Source organism: Phragmites australis, chromosome 11 (genome assembly GCF_958298935.1).
Source record: "Phragmites australis chromosome 11, lpPhrAust1.1, whole genome shotgun sequence".
Lineage (NCBI taxonomy): Eukaryota > Viridiplantae > Streptophyta > Magnoliopsida > Poales > Poaceae > Phragmites > Phragmites australis.
In genome coordinates, this window is record NC_084931.1 from 24400130 (window position 1) to 24418055 (window position 17926).

The 17926-nt window shown below is 45.4% G+C and overlaps 2 protein-coding genes across 2 annotated transcripts; one reads left to right on the plus strand and one right to left on the minus strand.

The window, feature by feature from the left end:
• The first annotated feature begins 5574 nt into the window (after positions 1-5574).
• Positions 5575-7654, plus strand: LOC133884687 (NAC domain-containing protein 48-like). The gene is made up of 3 exons (XM_062324200.1): positions 5575-6016; positions 6128-6402; positions 6871-7654. The coding sequence occupies exons 1-3, from the start codon at positions 5590-5592 to the stop codon at positions 7351-7353; spliced, it is 1185 nt and encodes a 394-aa protein (XP_062180184.1). The 5' UTR covers positions 5575-5589; the 3' UTR covers positions 7354-7654.
• Positions 7655-8819: 1165 nt separating this feature from the next.
• Positions 8820-14303, minus strand: LOC133884688 (gibberellin 20 oxidase 2-like). The gene is made up of 3 exons (XM_062324201.1): positions 13664-14303; positions 13201-13525; positions 8820-9420 (listed from the first exon to the last, which is right to left on the minus strand). Exons 1-3 carry the CDS (start codon positions 14263-14265, stop codon positions 9160-9162), a joined length of 1188 nt encoding a protein of 395 aa, XP_062180185.1. The 5' UTR covers positions 14266-14303; the 3' UTR covers positions 8820-9159.
• Between the last annotated feature and the right edge of the window lie 3623 nt (positions 14304-17926).

Here is a 17926-nt window from a genome sequence, read left to right on the forward strand (position 1 = left end):
AAACATTCAGGAGTATTTAATTCTCTTGAAAGGTGCAGGATCCTAAAAGTGACCGATAAGACTGCCAGCCTTGCGTGTCGATCCGAAAGCACTTTCCAGCGAAATCAAAAGTGGCGTTCTGACCGGCTAATCGGGTCGTAATGCGAACCTAATCTCCGGTCATGTTGAGTAGTTCCCGTTCGTTGGAGCTTAGCTAGAGCTAGTGGAAACTTATCTGCCTGCACGGGCACGGGCGCACGCATCAGATATCTCCGTGACGTGGCCAGCGCGCAACTTCCCATGGGGCGTGCGGCCGCGGGGATGGCCCGGGAATCTGGATCTTCTGCGAACTGTGTCTCTGTGGTTCGCCCACTCGGAGGTGCTTGTTTACACACGCCGTGGGCGCGCTACCGTGTGCCCCCACTTTTCTGTATCCAGTCAGGTGTATCATACATTTGGTAAATATTGGCAGCTTGTCATTATACAGTAATTTGTAAATGCACCAAGTTGGATAAGATATAGAATTTTGCTGATGTAGAGATGAGAGGGGTGGTTTTGAGTTGATTTAAGATGGACCTTTATTTTACTCAACTCTTCATTATTACGTGGGGTTCACATGTATTGAGTTGAGTTGAGTTGACCTATAAAATAATATTTTTGTCATTATAATTTTTCATTTGACATCTTAAATATTATTATGCATTAGTATGTATCATATAAGTTCTCTATTATAAAATATTATGTAATCATATTGAAACTACATTACTTACTTTAACTAATTGTACAAACTAGTTAATTGTCACATTTATGTTTGTAGGATAAAGGATACCTACCAGAGTGAGGTATTTAGCGCTTCTAAAAAATTTGTTGTACAAATGAGCACATGTAAACAAAACCATGAAAGAGAATTAACTATCTGAGATTCAGAAACATGTCAATTAATTTTCTACTCATAGTTAAGGTATTGATATGAACATAATGAAGACCCCTTTCGAGATAGAACCCTCTCAATTCGTAGTGGTTCCAATTTCACCCCTCTAGTGAAGGTGACCACTAGCCTATCACAAATATGGTTCTCTCCAATTTTCTTTCAAGAAATCACTACACAATGAGACCACCAAGCTATCTAGGTGTCTGATAAAACACAAATTAAAGAGTAACAAGATACTATGAGGAGAGTAGTTCCTTACAAAAAATCCTGGTACCAATTAAATGTCCTTTCGATTACATTTGGGATCTCATCCACAATCTCTACCTTGGGAGGATCGGCTTGCTAAATTTGTGTAGAGCAAGCTCGTGATTCTCATCAAATTTCTTATGACTGTGGGATTAAATCTGAGATGAATAGTATATGTATATATGGGTGTGTTTAGTGGTCAAAGCGTGTACTCACGCTATGTGAGGTTATACCTACAATCTTATTTAGACGTGTCCTAGGATCCACCCACATGGATGTGTTGGGTGTAAGTGTGATGTGCGTTTGACTTGTACTTAAAAAATTTCTTATGAGTGTGATAACCTACCTCCCAGCTCCACGTTCACCACAACGACCTCTCACATGACCCCTCTCACAACCTTTGATATTGTGATTCTCCAAAATTCTTCAAGTCGATGTGTAATATTGATCATCACGTGGCAAGAGGTGGCCCACTTTTTGCTATATGAGTCTTGTATCATACATTTAGCAAATTTTTAGAACTTACCACTATAATTTGCAAATGGTACAAAGTTATGTGAGGTGTAAATTTTTGGTATAATTCCTCACATATCACTGGCTAAAACTTATTCCCTAATATGCCATTAGCCCCTACACGTCAGTGACTAAAGTGACCCCATGCGCTATAGACACACAATAGCATATTAGAGATTTGAGAGTTTTACCGGTGGTATATAAGGAATTGCCCCTAAATTTTTAGTCTAGTTTGGAGACATGAGGGATGGTTTTGGTTGATTAAAGATGGGTCCTTATTTTATTCCAGTCCCTATTATTGTGTGGGATTGACATATGTTGAGTTGAGTTGACCTATAGAATTATATTTTTATAATTATAATTATAATTTGACATCTTAAATAATATTATGTATTAGGTTTTATCATATAAGCTCTCAATCATGGAAACATTATAAGATCGTATTAAGATTATATTAATTAATTTAACCAATTGTACAAAGTAGTAATTGTCATATTTATTCTTGTAGGATGAAAGATACCTATCAGAGTGGGGTATTAGGGGCTTCATTTTTTTTTTGCTAAATTTAAATGTTATACAGTTTTTAAATCGTCTTTTGAACAATTAGAGCCTAGAGAGTCAAGTCTCAACTACATTCACAAAGAGCTTGTCTCCGTCAAGGTTTATAATTCCAAGGTAACAAGTAAGCCATATAATTTAGGATATAAATTGTCTAGTGTGAATAAGCACAAGTAAACAAATAAAATAAAGAGAGATAACTATGTCTAAAACATGTTCATTGCTTTTCTACTCCTAGTTAAGACACTGATATGAAAACAATGAAGATTCCTTTCAAGTTAGAATCCTCTTAATTCAAAGTGGCTGCAATTTCACCCCTCCGGTGAAGGTGTCCAGTAGCCAATCACAAATTTGTTCCTATCACTATACAATGGCTACCAAGCTATCTAGGCATTAGGTAACACACAAATTAAAGAGTAACAAGGTACTCTAAGGGGGACTAAGCTCCTTAGGGACGTCGTGGCACTGCTTAACGGTCCTTTGATATATTTTTAGATCTCATTTGCTATACCTATCTTAGGTGGGCTGGCTTGCTAAATTGCTATGGAGCAAGCTCATGTTTCACCTCAAATTTCTTGTGAGGTGCGACAACCACCATCCTAGCTCTACATCCACCAGAACGGCCTCTCCCACGATCTCTCTGACCCCATTTGATCTCATGAATCTCCGAATTTCTTGTGCAGTATTACTCAACAAGTTGCTAAAGGTGGACACATGTGGGTCCATCTTCAGTTTCTTTGCGGGGATAGTGTCAAGGGAATCAATAATGTTTGCATGGGTGCCACACCAAGCTTTGGAACTACCTCTTCGGCATGTTCGGCCTGATGGTGAATGAACTATGAACGATGAGGTGGAATGATTATTAATGTTTAGAGTAATTTACAAAATATGAGGTGCTTTGAATTCAGCTCATATACTAATGGCATCTCCTATTATGTAAGTTTGTCATGACTTGAGTTGATCAAATAGATTTTTTTGGCTCATGCATGACAAAAAGTTTATGTTGGATAGTAAAATGATTTCAACACTCTAATACAAATAGCATTATTTTGGATAGTAGCTAACAAACTGTTGTCTTCACTAAGAAAATATTCAGAATAACATTATGCCAGTCATAAATTAGACTCTAAAATACAAGTACAATAGTACACAGTATGAACATTATTGTTCCTTGTGCTGAACTATTGGAATATTTTTCTTGCACTTGCATTTTATGTTTACATGCATTTGCATTATACTAAATTTATAACAATGAGGTGCTTATGTATAACACACAAGCACAAGTGCACACACATAAAAAAAATAAATACCCTTCTACACCACAATACTTTGAAGCATTCTATTCACAAGGACATTGGCTTATTATTTTTAGTTGAAAATGAAACTTACATCTGACAAGATATACATGGTGTTACTAGAACAAAAGGGAAAAATCTAATTGTTTAGAAGGGCCCCATAGACCCTTTGTTAACAAGTGTAATAATTGCTCAAACCAATATAGTGTGGGAGCTCAGAACTCGAAAGCACAGGCTGGGCTTAAAAAAATGAAACCATCTATCCTAACCGTCCTAACCATTTTTTTTGTCATCGTAATTGTCTGCAACATATTGAGTTGAGTGGAGTTGAACTAGAAAACAACGAAAATATAAAACATTTTAATTAGATTGGAATCAAATCATTGATATCACAATACCTCTCACTAGAGTTGCCCGCAAGGCATCTGCATGTCTACAACTTCTAGCTCACATACACCATGATGGATGTCAGGCTCAGCCCCGGAGAGACGACGTCTATGATTTTGTGCCTCATTGCCGCCTTCACTTAATTGTAGGTTGGTAGTAGTGTTGATTTATAGTATGACCCTTATTTCTTTGGTGTCACCACTTTAAATGGGGCTATGTTAAATTGAGTTGAGTTGAATTGACCTCCAAAGTATATAAAAAATCCTACATTTCATTGTACCATTACATGCCACAATAGTATCATAAATGTTCATATGATTCTTCTATACCCAAACTGTAAATAAAGTTTATTTGAAATGGCAAGTAATGAGAAGCCCGTAAGTAACATCCTAAACCACAACAACAATAACTAGAAAAAGCCCAAATCCATTGTTTGATCACGTAGATCACTAAAGTGAGTGATGTTTCTCATCGTTGTGTTCTCTAAAGTCCGTGACATCATAACAATGTGAAAATATTGCTACAAGCTTGTAGTCTTTTGCCAAATTTGGTAGGCTCATAATACAAAATCAGATGAGCCATGGTGAAAGGCTATAGGGGCATATGCCTCCCTACTCACATACACGCCCCCTCGTCACACAACAAAACAAAATGATAAGAAGAATAAAAGGAAAGGTATAAACGACACAGCTTCAAAGCAAAGCATTAGTAACCTAAAAAGGTGAGCTTTGAGTCGTAATGCACAGTAAGTGCCTACGACGATGTTGTCCACAACGACTCCACAGTGATGAGCGTGGTCGGAGGTACGAACATACCATCTATGCAGGTTCAAGCGGTGAGGAAAAGACCAAGACTCTTCACTGACGCATCATTCCTTCCAAGTGACCATCCGGGACACGATGGCAACACTGGCTTGGGAATTTTCATTCTAGATGTCTCAGCTCCACTTCGACATGCTGTTTCTGTGCAGGCACAGACCACCGGTGTCTTTGGTGCTCTACAGGCTGAAACGGAGGCACCAAAGCTAGCGGCGAGGATGACAAACAAGCTCGGCCTTGAGCATGTCAACCACCTCACTGATGATGGCCACATGGTTCCCTAGCCCTCCAGAGAAGGTCCCACGCAGCTAACACATTGGAGATTGCGGCCGATGCTACTAGAATTAGCAAAGGACAATGAAACTATCCAACACTTAGTCATAAAGATTGCTCAGACAAAAAATACAGTAGCTAATAAATTAACCAAACAGATGAGACAGGATCTATGTACACTGCCATATTCTTTTTCTTTCCTGTGATGCATTAGCTCATAGCTCACCATGTCAAGTGCACATGGCACTTCTAAAACTTCCAATGGGTAACACTACACCCATTTCTGTAATACGCTTATGGTAATTAATCCTTGAATTCTAAAATAACGCGGCCTATCAGTCCGTTCATTCTCGGCTGTCTCTTCGGGCCCACACTTTCCACTTTGGCATCCTACACCACCACGTGTCGTCCTATGCACGGACGCACGTCCCCGGGCGGGCCCCAGTTTTCCATCCCAAAACGGAATACCTTTCCACGTGAACCGCCATTCGGTGGGCCCCCGCCGTGCCGCCTCACCGCTCCTGGCCGCGCCCGCGCGCTCCCGTCCAAGCGCCCTGGCATAAGCAGTGACTGAAGCTTCCCCCGTTCGATGCCCTGCACGTGTCTCCGTCTATGGTCACCGTCGCTCGCCCCGCAGGCGTCAAGGTCCCCGCGTGCTATAAATGGCGCGCGTGCCGCACGGGGCTTGGTTTCAAGCCTCCTCGCGTTTCGCAGGACCAAAAGACAGAGACAAGCGCGCGCTAGAGGATCAAATCGCCTTGAGCAGCATTGGCAGATTGTTAGGAGGTCGCCGGCCGGATCGGAGGAGGAGGAATCAATCAAGGAGATGAGCGGCGGCAGCGGAGGGCCGGCAGCGCAGGAGCAGGGCCTGCAGCTTCCGCCGGGGTTCCGCTTCCACCCGACTGATGAGGAGCTGGTCATGCACTACCTCTGCCGGCGGTGCGCCAGCCTGCCCATCGCCGTGCCTATCATCGCTGAGGTCGACCTCTACAAGCACGACCCCTGGCAGCTCCCAAGTACGTTCGTCCACTCCATGCATGGACGTTTCAATTCCAAGTTTTCCCGATTTTTGCATATATCATACGTACACTTGTAGTAACTGATCGCGTTTGTGTGTGCAATCATAGGAATGGCGCTGTACGGCGAGAAGGAGTGGTACTTCTTCTCCCCACGGGACCGCAAGTACCCGAACGGGTCGCGGCCGAACCGCGCTGCCGGCACGGGGTACTGGAAGGCCACTGGCGCCGACAAGCCGGTGGGTACGCCGAAGCCGTTGGCCATCAAGAAGGCGCTCGTCTTCTACGCCGGCAAGGCGCCCAAGGGTGATAAGACTAACTGGATCATGCACGAGTACCGCCTCGCCGACGTCGACCGCTCCGCCCGCAAGAAGAACAGCCTCAGGGTACGTACGTAACAGTGTAACACACGCGTTTCTTCCCAGGCCGTGCAAAATTAAAGTTTCGTATCTCTCGTTAGTGTCTTAGTGAGTACCGTATCAAGATCGCAGATATGAACGTAATTATCTCCATATGTCGATGGTAGAATAATTAGCAATAAAATTACTAGCGAGTAGGCGAGGAGATACGTGGTCCATGTAAATGATTCCTCTAGTCTGACGGGTGTGAACGCTGGAGATGCTGCCGCCGTGCGTCATCTGTCTCGGGTGCCAATTATTTCTCGCGCTTTGCGAGCGGTGACAGCGATCGGATACGATCGAAAATGACACATCAATGATGCCTTCGGATTTCATCAATGAAATCGTACACAATTATTCGTCCTTTTTGGAGGATAGATTAGGCCGGTGATATGGTTGAGATGATATGAAATGATAGTTTAGATTAATCAAACAATTTGTTTTTTGCTGTTGCAGTTGGATGATTGGGTTCTGTGCCGAATCTACAACAAGAAAGGCGCGCCGGAGATGCCGAGCGGCGGGGACCTTGCCAAGTCTAGCCACGTCGGGCAGGCAGCCGTCGGCTCGCTGCCGGAGCAGAAGCCAGCCCTTCTGCCTCCCGCGGCCGCGGCGACAGGTTACGCGCCGCCGCCGTTCTCGGAGCTAGCGGCGTACTACGAGGTCCGGCCGTCGGACTCGATGCCGCGGGCGCACGCGGACTCGAGCTGCTCGGGGCACGCGCTTGCGGCGGCGACGTCGTCGTGCGGCGGCGAGCGGCCGGAGGTGCAGAGCCAGCCGAAGATGGCCGAGTGGGAGCGCACGTTCGCCACTGCTGCCGGCCCGGGCGTCAACCCAGCCGGCTCGATGCTGGGCGCGCAGCTCGACTCGGCGGTGGCGGGGCTGCCCGCCGGCGACCCGCTGCTCCAGGACATCCTCACGTACTGGGGCAAACCGTTCTGAGAACGGTAGCCGGCCGCATGAATGAATAGTTGGGTTGGGATGATCGGGGTGACTCAGCCGAGCCGCCGGAATTGATCGGCCGCCTGATATATTTACTGGCCCGGTTGCATGTTTGGTGTTACACGGTGCAAGTAGTACGGACGGCGGCAATGAGGCCGTGGAGCCCTGATCGAGCAGCAGGAGCACTAGCTGCGACGAGAGTTGAACAAAGTCTTTGTGTATGCAATATGATTTAATTTGGTGCCAGGCTTGGGTTTTTGTACGTGCAGTATTTAATTTATTTTGTTTTGCTTCTTGATCATATTGATTTTGTACCGATACTTTAGTTGCTGTAGTAGTAGCTTTGTGAAAAAGATGGAGGTACAAGAACAAACATATATTACTAGCTTGTGCAGCGAATGCACGTTGCAAACGCGGATCCGTACGTCCATCACACACATTTCACGTTTCCTTTTACAAGAATATCAGTCTATCAAAATTGAATTAACCGAACACTTTAGTCCATCAGACTTTCTTCTTGTTAATATAAGAAACAGCTCTCATTAAGTTATAAAAAGGTCTGTCAAAATTGCCGACGACTCGAGAATAATTGCGCACAGACTGCTCTTCTGATAATTCCGATGCGCGTCATTCTCCCTAGTTCAAAAACCCCTCACGGTGTCCGCGTGCCGCCGCCGATGTGCACCACTTGTGCTCGGTTCCTGCGCACCCGCGCACCCGTAGGGTCACTCCTCCACCCACGTGTACGCGGAGCACGCATGCCCGGTCGAACTTGCAGTAGCTCTCCACGGCGTTTCGCGCGCGATGAGGGACCTGTCGACGTTGTAGGCAGGACACATTCGTTCTTGACAGCTAGCTAGGCACGTTTGTCCCTGGCTGCACGTGGAAGAACCGCGTGCGCGCGAGTAACCGTTGGCGCCTTCGACTTGCCCAGCACGCGACCCTAGCTGCATGAGAGGTCGATCGAGTGCGTACGTACGTGTGAAGGCACCGAGCCGTATGTACTCAAAGCCGGTCAATACGCACGTGCGCATCGCCACAGGAAAACCGCCGCTAAAGCTAGCGCGCGTGGCCGGCGCGACCTTGCACACGAATCGTCGTGGTGCGCCGTGCCGTACGCCCACGGTCTCTGGCCTCTAGGCGGCGGGACGCGTGCGTGCGCGGTCGAGATCAGGGCCTCGGTCTAGACAAAGACCGCCCGCCACGTCGCTCCACGTCGCGTTCGGCGTGCGCGCGCCGGCAACCTCGCGTGTCCACGAACCACCAGCTGCTTCCGAACCGAATCGCGCCGGAACTTGATTGGAAAACGCTCGTCAGACGGCTACACGGTCGCAGGTCGCAACGGCGACTTCGTGTGGGCCTATGTGCCCATTTCTGGCTGCACTTGCATTTCTTTTCGCCCCTTTTTTCTTAAGAAAATACTAGTCTTCCATTTCCACATAAGGCTTTAGTAGATCTGCCCTTGTACTGTTTATTGTATTGTATTTGCAGAGATCTGGATACCATAAAATATGAAAATACACTCACCGTAAATTGTACTTGCACATATATACATCAACAGACTCTCAACTGTGTACAACTATAGTATCTAAATACACGCACACACCAACCCCCATACACGTATGCACACTTACACTCATACCCATGCGCACATACCAAACCTATACAATACATATAGTTTAGACAACCGCATTCTTAATGCCCATTCAAGCTCCCTAATCGACTAACATGTCATATTTTTATTATGGCTTCACGCGTGACATGGGAACTATCTCATGGGCCTTGGGCCTTGGCTGGGCTCAGGGATCAGCTCGGGGACGGGCCGAACCAGCGTGCGAAGGCGTCGAGCGTGCGGTCGTCGGCGCGGTAGTGGCGCTGCGTGAAGCGCGCCAGGTCGGCCCAGGTGAAGTCCGGGTAGCGCCGCGGCTGCTCGGCGAGGTGCGGCGGCGGGGGGCGCACCACGCGGTCGTCGCGCGGGCAGAGGAAGAAGGCCAGCGTCCGGCGCTCCCGCTCCCGGTGCACCACCGCGCGGTGGAGGCAGCTCCTGTAGCGCCCGTTGGACAGCGCCTGCATGCACGCACCAGAACCAGCACAGGCATGCAGATTGATGTCAGTTTGCGTGTTGCAGATATACAAATCCGTATTCTAGCTCTGTGATTCGAATCGAATATAAATCGCCGCAGAGTGTCGTGTCGATGCTGGTGATCTTTGGATTGGTGCGTACGTGGATGGGTGGATGGAACGGTAGAAAAATGCCAAAATGGAAACGGGACAAGAGGAGGGGAGGCAGGAGCGGATGACTGGACGTACGGACCGCGCGCAGCATGCAGACTTGAGACATGCGACTTGCGACACGGGGTCTCGTCGGATAGCAACTAGTGTTGCTCTCTCTCTCTCTCTGCTACCGTCCAAAACAGACAAGCGTCCGAGAGGGCTAAAAGAGAAAGGTCTCGGTACCTATTTTCAACCCCTCTGGTCGATATATGCATGGATTGAAAGAGACAAGTAACCGCACCAGCTGAGTGTTCTGCGCAAGCTTCACTCGAAGTTTTTGGGAGATTTTAATTGCCATGCTCCAAGAAAGTTCGAAGACAGTCAATTAAAGATCAACCACATTTAGAGGTTCTCATGGGATATAGTAAAAACGCTGCCAACCAGTTGAACTTACCTTAGCACCTTAAGCTAAACAGCATAAAATCATGAAAAACTCCAACTTTCAACTCTTGCCCTGGTCCAGTTTTCGACCTCCAACTTTGAAACCGTCTAAAGCAGAACCCTCAACTCTTGAAACTGATGCAAAGCTCCCTGTTAGACTAAAATCAGGGTTGTTTTGGTTGACATGGCCCCTCTTTCATTGTTGTGGTGTCCACATGTGCATGTAGTCGCTGATGTGACACCACCTGTCAACACAAATCGGCAAGCAGAATAAAATGATTGCTGGGGCCGCAAGTCATTCTCTAGTTCCCCTTCTTCTATCTCCCCCTCTCCCTCACTCCTGCCTCTCTCCGACCGCCTTCTTCCTACCTTCTGCACGGCTGCCATCCCACTGTCGTAAACTCTCTATCTCCATCATTCTCCTCCGCCTCCGCCACCATTGGCTGCCCGCATAGCCCGCGCTCTCCTTCTCGCTACGATTGCGGCAGCATCTCCCACCACCTCAATGGCGGAGAGTGGGGCGAAGAAGAGGCACAACCGTGGGGTCGAGGCCGGGCTGCAGTTTTGAAATGCCGAGGCTATCGACGAGAGAAGGGGCGACAACGAGCTCATTGCAAGCGGGCCATGGAGCTAGGGATTGAGCACAAGGTCTCCAAGCACCAAATTGATGCGTTTCACTACTACTAAACAGGTCATAAGTAGCGCTCTATCGTACCGGTTGTATAAAAACCACGACTGAAGACATTTCAGTGCTAGTTGTTGAACTCCTGTGCACAAACAATGATCGAGGCGCTAAGAACCGTCATTGAAAATGGACTACAAGTGCCGGTTCGTGGTATCAGCGCCGGTTCCAATAACGAACCAGCACTGATAGTCCTTATTAGTGCCAGTTAGAGTCACAACTGGCACAGATGTGTTCGGACCCAAAATTTGTCTCTAATCCAATTTTGGCTCACGTTTGACTAAGTCCTTACGTCTGCATCCACATAGCCTTATCTCTTTCCTCACGAGTCACATCCGGCTTAGTCCTCCTCACGTTCGCAGAGCTCTAGAGCCTTATCTCTTTCCTCACCACAATCCAATCCTGTGCTATTTTCAAGTACCAAAGGTTTGGTGGTTTTCCCCTTGATGGATAGTTTCTTGTCCACTGCAATTCTCTATAAATTTCCATCCTATATAAGATTCTATAGAGATTTGTGTGATTTGTTTCTTTCTCTGGTTCTGCTGTTCAGATGATGTTGCTTGTGAGAGTTGCAAAGAGTTGAGGTCCATATGAGGTTCAAGGACAGGGCAACGGTGGAGAGCGAGCGGAGCTAGCCTTCGAGCGGCATGCGGCTCGGCCGCGGGAGCGGGCATGGCCTCTGAGCGACGTGCTGTCTCCCTCTTTTCTTTCCATTCGATTTAGTTGTGTTGAGTTAGTGCGAGCGGCCATGGCAGTGTAGTGTTCTTGTGTTCATATATGGATGAGATGAGTATATAGATGAGAGATGAGTCGATTTGATTGTGTTCTTGTGTTTGAGATGAATCGATTTGATTGTGTTCTTGTGTTTGAGATGAGTCGATTTGATTGTGTTCTTGTGTTTGAGATGAGTCGATTTGATTGTGTTTGAGATGAGTCAATTTGATTGTGTTTTTGTGTTTGAGATGAGTCAATTTGATTGTGTTCTTGTGTTTGAGATGAGTCAAGCGCACCAGCGGAGAGCGCGACGGCGGAGAGCGTCGCCGACGGTGCGGCCAGAGCTGGCGTGGCAATGGAGAGCGCCGACGGTACCGGCAGCGAAGCCAGCTTAAAATCGAGCTGACTCGTTTCCTTTTTTTTTTTTGGCTTCCGACCCATTTATCACTATCGGTTCGTGGTTTGAACTGATAGTGATGGTGAGTTACTGTACCAAATGTTCAACCAACATTGATAATAATCGAGTATTAGTGTCAAGTAAAGAGTGCCGGTTAAAAAATCGGCACTGAAGTTATTTTTTAACCGGCACTCTTAGGTCTTTTTACAGTAGTGGTTGCAGCAAGGGAAAAGTCAAACTGAAGTGTTTGCAGCGTGCATGCCATCACAGTACTCACCACCGCCCTAGCCTCCAATGGAGTTCAGTTGGTTCTTTCTTGTTTCCTCTGTATGCACTGTGCGAGTACGGGGCAACTGGGGCAACTAAATTCACTATCTGCACACAAGATGAAGCAGATTGGAGAGAGGCGAGGAAGAGGAGACAATAAAGAGCATGAGTGGAGGAGACGGGCGTCAGCCATGGACGAGCTAGGCCTCGTCGCCGGCGTCGAAGCCCCACGGCAGGAAATCCGAGTCTAGTTGCACAGAGAGTCAGACATGAAGGAAACGGTGATTTTTTATTTATTTGCTGAGTAGACCTTTGTTGAGTCATCATGTTTATCCACGTGGATATCATATCACAGCAAAACCACCTAGAAAATTATTAGAGGTCAAGTGAACTGGTTTTGATAGTTGAAGGTCCTTTTTAAGACTGTTTTGAAGTTGAGGGTTGAAAACGAGCTCTGACAATAGTTGAAGGTTAAAAAATAGACTTTTAAAAAAATCAAACTAGCTTGTTAATTTTTGCGTCGTGAGCTAGGTTGAGAGCTCGACAACATACTCTCAAGTCTTAACCTTTTATGTAGAGCTAACAAAGATTTTTTAATAAAGAAAGCTTTATTCCATTGCCGAAGCTACCAAGGGCTTGGCTTACATAAGCTTTAAAAATAATATCATGTATTGCTAAGCTAGTAAAAATACAATGTAGCAGCTCTCGGTACTCAAGTTTTTTTGGCAGCCCTAACAGTACTTTAGACTCTAACATGCAAAAACGTACGTACTCAATATGGTTAGGTGACCAATAATACATTTTCAGAATGTGAGAAGTGTAATAATGTCGCAAGCTATTAATTAGATCAACTTAATTTTGGAATTTCCTGAGTCTTTCAGCAGTGACAATACAGAAGCACGAAAGTGACGGTGCTAGCACCATTTAAACTTACCATGTCCATGTGTACGTTTACCAGACATACGGTACAGCTAGAAAGTGAATGAAAGAACAAAAAGATATAGCGCCATTACATAACGTGTGGAGATTATGCATGGCACGGTGCATGCATCCATGCATGATACGATCGAGCGGCGGGGATGATGTGAGGTAAGATCTAGAGTGCCGAGACAAAATTCTTACGTATACGTACCATGAAGGTGTCCCCGGTGCTGACGACGAGCGCGCCGGGCTTAGGCCTTACGGGCCGCCACTCGCCGTGGACGAACACCTGGAGCCCGTCCACGTCGCCGTCCTGCAGCAGGAGGGTGAGCGCCGCCGGGTCGCAGTGCGGCCCCGTCCCCAGCGTCCGCTCCGGCTCCGGGCACGGCGGGTAGTAGTTGCACCTCATGATAGAGCGGCCGTCGGCGAAAAAGTCCCTGTAGTAGCTCCTTGCCACCCCCAGGCTCAGCCCCAGCACCTCCATTATCGCCAGCGACACCTCCTTCATCGCCTCGCAGTAGTCCTGGTACACCTGCCTGCATGGTGACAAAGCATTAACCGTGTGCACGGATTCTCGTGTCATGCACGTATACGTGGTACAAGTGTAGAGATATAACGTGCCAAAACCCCAAAGCGACACTTTTAGTCAAGCGTTGTGTTGTATGGTGGTTTACCCTAAGGGTTTGAAGTCGCTGCCTAGTGTTGAGGTGAAGTAGTCCATGACGACATGGCTGCCGGCAGTGACGCTGTCGCGGTGGCCGAAGGAAAGCGTCTCCTTCCAGGGCAGTTTGGCGCTGAAGCGGTCGACGTGGGCAGTGGTGTATCCGGCCACGTCCCCGGGAATGCGGCGGGCGTGCTGCTTCGTGGCGAGCGGCAGGCGGAAGAACTCCGCGGCGCCGTCGAGCGCGACGCGGGCCAGCGCAGGGTCCACGCCGTGCCCGGTCACCTGGAAGAGCCCATGGCTCGCGCACGCTGCGGCGACCTGCTCGACGGCGCGGCGCAGCCCGGCGTCGCTGCGCATGGCGGCGCCGACGTCGACCACGGTCGCATCCAGGTCCCTCTCCGATGACGGCAGCGCGTCGGCGCGGGGCCAGACGAACGAGTCCGGGATCTTTGGCTGGTGCCAGAGGTCGACGACGTCGCCGTTTTTGCCGTCGGCCTCGTCAGCTGGAGAGACGGGGAGGAGTGCACGAGTACAACGACCAACTTCCATGCCGACAAGGTGATGATCCCTGCTGCTGCTGCTGTGATGTGGTTGTATTGATTTCTGCGGCATGTAGTTCAGGCGGTAGTGTGTCCCTGGTTCAGGCTACTGGTTGGCAAGTGTGTGAAACATGGCTGTCTAAGCAAGTAGCTATATGTAACGGGACGTGTCGACAGAAAGTCGATCGAGAGGGCCAGTGTGTCGAAGTGAGAGGGAAAGACAAGAGGACAACGGAGCGGAGGGAGAAATATTTGGATGGAATCGGTTTGGAGGTAGTGTCTTTTTTCTTTCTGCCGGTTACTTACAAGTACAAGTAACACACGCCCACACGTACCACTACACGTCTACACACATCTATAAGTACGCATCCCTGCTATCATATGCCTATAAATAAAATGTAACAAAGGATGGCATCAAACTCCCACAGCTCCACTACCATACCAAAAGGTGGTCACCGTATGGAGGTATATGTCTCGTGCTTAAAGCTGTCCAAATGGCAGCCTGGTTCAACCTGTGCCTGTTTAGGTACCATCCGGTTAGATCAGTTAGCTAAGCCGATCGTATCGAGCTTTTAGTCTTAGACATGACCCACTTAAGGTCTAGTTGGGCTATGTCGGCCTGTGACACGATAGACCTGATGATTTTTTAGTTCATTAGCTTGTTATACTTTTAGAAAATTAAAAAAAACTTAAGAAAAAATATAAAAAAATTAAACAGGTCATGCAGTGCCGGCCCGATGTGCTGTGGCTCCGACCTAGGCACAGGCTAGACTATCGTGTTATACTGGCCCGATCCAATTAAAAACGGGTTGTATCGTGGCTGAATCATACCTAGAGTGACGGGCCTTGAACTGATCCAGTAGTCACGGCCCATCTAGATAACACTACTCATGCTCGTGTTACATGGTGAGTCCTACGCTGCCATGAGCTATGCACCAAAACGCATGGGGTGTTGTGGAGAAATGCAATTTCACATTCACTTATGGACGCACAACCTATCTTATACATTCATATATTCTACATGATATTTATCCATCTATTATTTCTCTCGTATATTCGATGATTTTTTTCACTTACCTCGATAGCACAAATTTCAACATAAATAAATAATCCTGATAATACATGCGTGTGCAAGGATTAGTGGAATTTTCTGGTTCAGGTGTTGCGCAAGCTCCAATGAATGCCATACTAGTTTTTCCAAGGATAGGCCATGACAATTTTTTAAATCGTTCCGGTAAAATATTGATCAAATTACTTAATTTCTTAATTGAGTAAAAGCATAGCTATTTTCGTCCTAACCTGCGAAATTGTTAATTACCAGCAACTTACCCATTTTTGGATGATTCTGCACTTATACAATATTTTGAACTAGCAAAGTGGCCACGTTAAAAGCATGGTTAGTCTCGTTATAATATTTTTAATTTTTTATCATGATAATTTTTGATTATGAGGTTAGTGTAATTTAGTTATAAACACATAAAATTAGAAGAAGAAATAAAAATTATATTAGTAGAGAAGAAAATCATTTATGCTCAAACATACTCGAATCGTAGACACATATTGGTTCGAGTTTTCGTATAGTTTTGATCAACTGTTAAAATTGCACGTTAGGTCTAAAGCACCCCAATCAAAATCAAAATATATTTACCTTGCCTGTGTGCTGTGCCTTACCTGATGCCTACTTGATGTGACGACCTTGAGCTACATGATACTTCTTAATCTATTATCTTACTAATAATTTTGAAATTTTTTCATTATTTTTTATTATGAATTTTAGCTATTAATTAATTATATTTTACATAGTCTCTTTATTTAGGTATTTGATTATTAATAATAATTTGATATTTTATTAGACTATATTTGATATGGATCCTTATTTTTTATATTACAACCCAAATGTTAATTATTATTTATTTATTTTATTTGGACTCTTTATTTAGATACTTCGCTTTCCAAATCGTATGAAAATCAAACTGCTAATTTTTCATAATTTTTAATTTTGAATTTATGTATTTATTAATCGTATTTGATGTAGACTCTTTGATTTTTGAATTTAGCTATTTATTAATCATATTTTATATAGCCTCTTTCATTTAATTTAGACCATTAGATATTTATAACAATGAGTGATCTCACTATAAAAAAAACCCTTCACTGTTGGCCCATAAAAAGGCTTCGGGCCGGCAGTGATAGTCGACTATCACTACCGGCTGGACGCAGTGATAGTCACAAGTCACACGATTTTTCACATGAAATACGCACGCGTGCGGTTCGTGGCACTCGAACCCGGAACCTCTCAGCTCACGCAATATGTCCTTACCATCCCACCATAGAAGTACTAGTGATACCATTAGCGTATCTAATCCTTTTGACATATTCTGTCTGAAACTTCAAATGATTATTTGGATATTTAAATGACATCAAATGAAATAGTTTTTAACTACAAAGTTGTAGATCTCGTCGAGGGCTACATTTTTGATATAAAGTTTGTTCCCATCCGATTTCATATGAAAAAATTATGAATTTTTTAAAATAAACTATCATTCACTGTCACTGCCGACTCTAGCCACAAACCGATAATGATACTATCACTATCGGCTCTAGCCAACAACCAGCAGTAATGCTTGACGACTATCACTGCCGGCTCTAGCCACCAACTGGTAGTGATAGTCAAGGTTTCACTGCCGGCTCTAGCCACAAGTCGATAGTGATAGTATCGCTGCCGGTTCGTGGCTAGAGGTGGTTGTGATAATCAAGTTTTACTGTCGGTTCTTTTCGAATAGCTTTTTAGTGTCGGTCCTTAATACAAATCGGCAGTGATGGGCCGACATCTATATCCTTTTCTTTTTCTGATTAAGTTGATAATTTCGTGATCTTAAGAATAAATGTGATGACTTTTTTCTCCTCAAATAATAATATATTAGATTTGGTTTAAAAGTTTAATGCCCAAAATCCTGAGGTATGGCGGCCATCAGCGCCACCATCAACGATAGAGGGTGAGAGCGGCAGCGTCGAGCTAAGAATAAGAAGAAACTGCTGCATTATTATTTACAGCGGTGAAAATGCGAAAGTATGTTTTGAACAAAAGACAAAAGTAGAATATAATTGATTACCGAACCTATTAAGCAACAAAAAAGAAGGTGTGTTACTATGGTGCCATGACATATCCTCAAAGGGCTAACCCTACGGAGTGGCGTAATTAATCTAGGTGAAATTTATTTTTATAAGAAACACTACTGCGATATTTTTAGATTACACATATCCTATTCTTCAACCGCTGAAATCTTGAGACATTTGCGATGGGTGTGAACATATGTGAACGTAATCACTGTTGTAACACTCTAAAATTCAATTTTTACAATAATTTAAAATTTTGTTAGAAATTTAATAGGTGTTGCAATTTGGTTCTTTAGAAGAAATTAATTTCTAAATTTAAATTGACATGGGTTATATAAGGTTGTTGCATTCATGCCATCATAGTTGCAATAGGTTTTTATGTGTGGAAAAAGTTTAAAAAATTCGCTAGAAGTCGCTCGTTTAAAACACCTTTTGAATTTGAAGCAAAATCTAAAACGAAAAGCAATTCGAAAATCAGAAAAATCTCCCCGGGCCGAATCCTTCCCTGACCCACTTTTCCCTCCCCCTCTATTCTTTCCAGCGTGGGCCACCTCTTCTTTCCCGCGCTGGGTAGCGCCTGAGCCGGCCTGCTGCGCCCACCGAGCCGCCCCCTTCCG

Excerpts from the sequence above, each read along its gene's own strand:
- LOC133884688 (XM_062324201.1), bottom strand. The coding sequence starts at position 14,265 with ATGCCGCAGAAATCAATACAACCACATCACAGCAGCAGCAGCAGGGAT. Across the intron at positions 13,526-13,663 it reads AGCGACTTCAAACCCTTAGG|GCAGGTGTACCAGGACTACT; the intron begins GTAAACCACCAT and ends GTCACCATGCAG. Across the intron at positions 9,421-13,200 it reads GCACCGGGGACACCTTCATG|GCGCTGTCCAACGGGCGCTA; the intron begins GTACGTATACGT and ends GCGTGCATGCAG.
- LOC133884687 (XM_062324200.1), top strand. The coding sequence starts at position 5,590 with ATGCCCTGCACGTGTCTCCGTCTATGGTCACCGTCGCTCGCCCCGCAG. Across the intron at positions 6,017-6,127 it reads CGACCCCTGGCAGCTCCCAA|GAATGGCGCTGTACGGCGAG; the intron begins GTACGTTCGTCC and ends GTGCAATCATAG. Across the intron at positions 6,403-6,870 it reads GCAAGAAGAACAGCCTCAGG|TTGGATGATTGGGTTCTGTG; the intron begins GTACGTACGTAA and ends TTGCTGTTGCAG.